Raw genomic sequence first — 2,347 nt, 5'->3', positions numbered from 1 at the left:
CTACGGGTATCTTCGCCATTCATCATGGGCAAAAGCCTCCAGTTCAGTCACATTCTTAGGCTTGCGCACTGCAACTGCTTTCTTTAAGTCCCACCAGAGGTTCTCAATCGGATTTAAGTCTGGTGACTGCGATGGCCACTTCAAAATGTTCCAGCCTTTAATCTGCAACCATGCTCTAGTAGACTTGGAGGTATGCTTGGGATCATTGTCCTGTTGAAAGGTCCAACGTCTTCCAAGCATCAAGGTTTGTGACGGACTGCATCACATTGTCATCCAATATCTCCTGGTACTGAAGAGAATTCATGGTACCTTGCACACGCTGAAGCTTCCCAGTACCTGCAGAAGCAAAACAGCCCCAAAGCATGATTGACCCCCCGCCATGCTGTCGGAACTCAGAGCCCGTCTCTGAGGCGACACATCGAGGGTGGATTTTCTGCTCAGGGAATTCCCAATAATGCTCAGCGAATTCTAGAAAAAACACAAATATAATAGACACAAACCGCCAATGAAGGATCCTCAGTCCCGGATGAGTAAAAGCAAAACTTCTTTATTCCATGCAAGTTCTAATGAGCTCAATAGAAGTTGGGTACTTCCCATCAAAATGAACAGCACATCAAAAATGATAGAGCACGCCAAAGTGAGGAAGTACACTGACTGTTGTTTCATGCTCATATTTATACCCTGTAGCCACCGTATCTTTTTATTTTTTTATTCCTTGACCTTGAGTAATTCCCCTTATTTTCCATTTTCTGCCTTCTCTTCCATTTCTGTCTTCTTTTCCCCCTTATCTTCCATTTTCTGCCTTCTCTTCCATTTCTGTCTTCTTTTCCTAGTTCCCCTTATCTTTGGCCTTGGCTTCTATTCTCCCAACCAACACCATATTTGGGGTTCCTGTCTTTTTCCCGTTTCCCCTTATTTACGGCCCATAACTTTATGTTAAAAAAAATATGAGTGAGTATAAAGCCCTTATTTTTCTCTGAGTTCAACCATACGTTCTTCAGTCTCTCAAGTGTGAACAACCTTTTTGCGGCCTGTTTTGTCTTCCTGCATTTGCAATGGGTAAGTGTTATGCTTTATTCTTTTATAATGCTGTTTGCTATTCTACTTTCACTTATTTGAGTTATGTCATCGTCTTTGATTGCTTGTATACTGTGCTTGATTATATAATGCTTTTATTTAATACTTGCAAGCGCCTAGATTAAATTTTTTCTAATTGTGTATTCTGAACTGATTGTTACATAGTGTATATGATTTTCCTTGAGTGTTATCCTTTGCTTGTGCTCAACCGACACTATGATATTCCCTATTTTAACATCTTATCTCTGTTGGTCTCATTTGGTCTCTTTTTGCTCAGCTCCACCACGCCGATCAGCTCAACCACCCCTGCCTCCTAGAGCATCGGCCTTGGCTGTTCTTCGCAGACAGTACCGCCAATTTCAGCTCTCCTCAATTGCTGCTGAGTTTACTCATTTTCTAGAACAGCTCTCCCGCCCAAGTGTCCCAGCTGATGCCTTCGTGCCTCCTCGCATTGCGCGGGGCTTTACAACGCGTGATGGGAGTTCACAGACTTCCCCTGATCTCAACCGTCGTCACGAATGTTCCTGTTTTCCTGACACAGCACCGCAGTTCTCTCCCTATCCTTCACACTGGTCTCCCACTGATTATACCCCTACATCTCCCGTTCCGCCAAACCAGCGTGCTCCTGTGTCTTCACCCATCCCTGGACCAAGCTACTCCTTTATGTCTCCTGCCCATGCTTCTGTGTCTTCACCTGGGCCTAGATTCAGCTACTCCTTCATGTCCCCTGCTGCTGCAGAACCCCACACACCCTGCTATTTCAATAAAGATGCTTAATCTCCCTCAAGTTTGTTTCCTGTCCTTCTTTGCCTATTCCATACACTCATATCAGTCAGATTCTATCCTACTCACACACGTAAATACCTTATTAATATTATTATCAATACTTGATGTAAATAAAGGTTTGATTAGCCTATAGTTAAAATAGGTTTTGTCAGACTACTTCTATTGTATTTAATAAGTTCTATATTTAGTTAGGTTAGTTTAGTTTGATTAATATTAGTTTGATTATAACACACGCTAGATATGGTTGATTAAAATATTTTTTCTCGACAATGCTTCACAGTAGGCAAGGTGTTCTTTTCTTCATAGGCCTTGTTCTTCCTCCTCTAAACATAGCGTTGATCCATGGGCCCAAACAGTTCTAATTTTGTTTCATCAGTCCACAGAACACTATCCCAAAACTTCTGTGGTTTGTCCACATGACTTTTGGCATACTGCAGTCGACTCTTCTTATTCTTTGGGGACAGCAAGGTGCGCCTGGGAGTTC

The 2,347-nt window shown here is 42.5% G+C and overlaps 1 protein-coding gene across 1 annotated transcript; it reads left to right on the top strand.

The window, feature by feature from the left end:
• Nucleotides 1–745: 745 nt before the first annotated feature.
• On the top strand, nucleotides 746–2,076 carry LOC124390116 (protein transport protein sec31-like). Its single transcript, XM_046855846.1, has 2 exons — nucleotides 746–1,059; nucleotides 1,355–2,076. Exons 1-2 carry the CDS (start codon nucleotides 1,056–1,058, stop codon nucleotides 1,852–1,854), a joined length of 504 nt encoding a protein of 167 aa, XP_046711802.1. The 5' UTR covers nucleotides 746–1,055; the 3' UTR covers nucleotides 1,855–2,076.
• The last annotated feature ends 271 nt before the right edge of the window (nucleotides 2,077–2,347 follow it).

Source organism: Silurus meridionalis, chromosome 8 (genome assembly GCF_014805685.1).
Source record: "Silurus meridionalis isolate SWU-2019-XX chromosome 8, ASM1480568v1, whole genome shotgun sequence".
NCBI lineage: Eukaryota > Metazoa > Chordata > Actinopteri > Siluriformes > Siluridae > Silurus > Silurus meridionalis.
The sequence above is the reverse complement of the archived record's forward strand: the minus strand, read 5'-3'. Positions and strand labels throughout refer to the sequence as shown.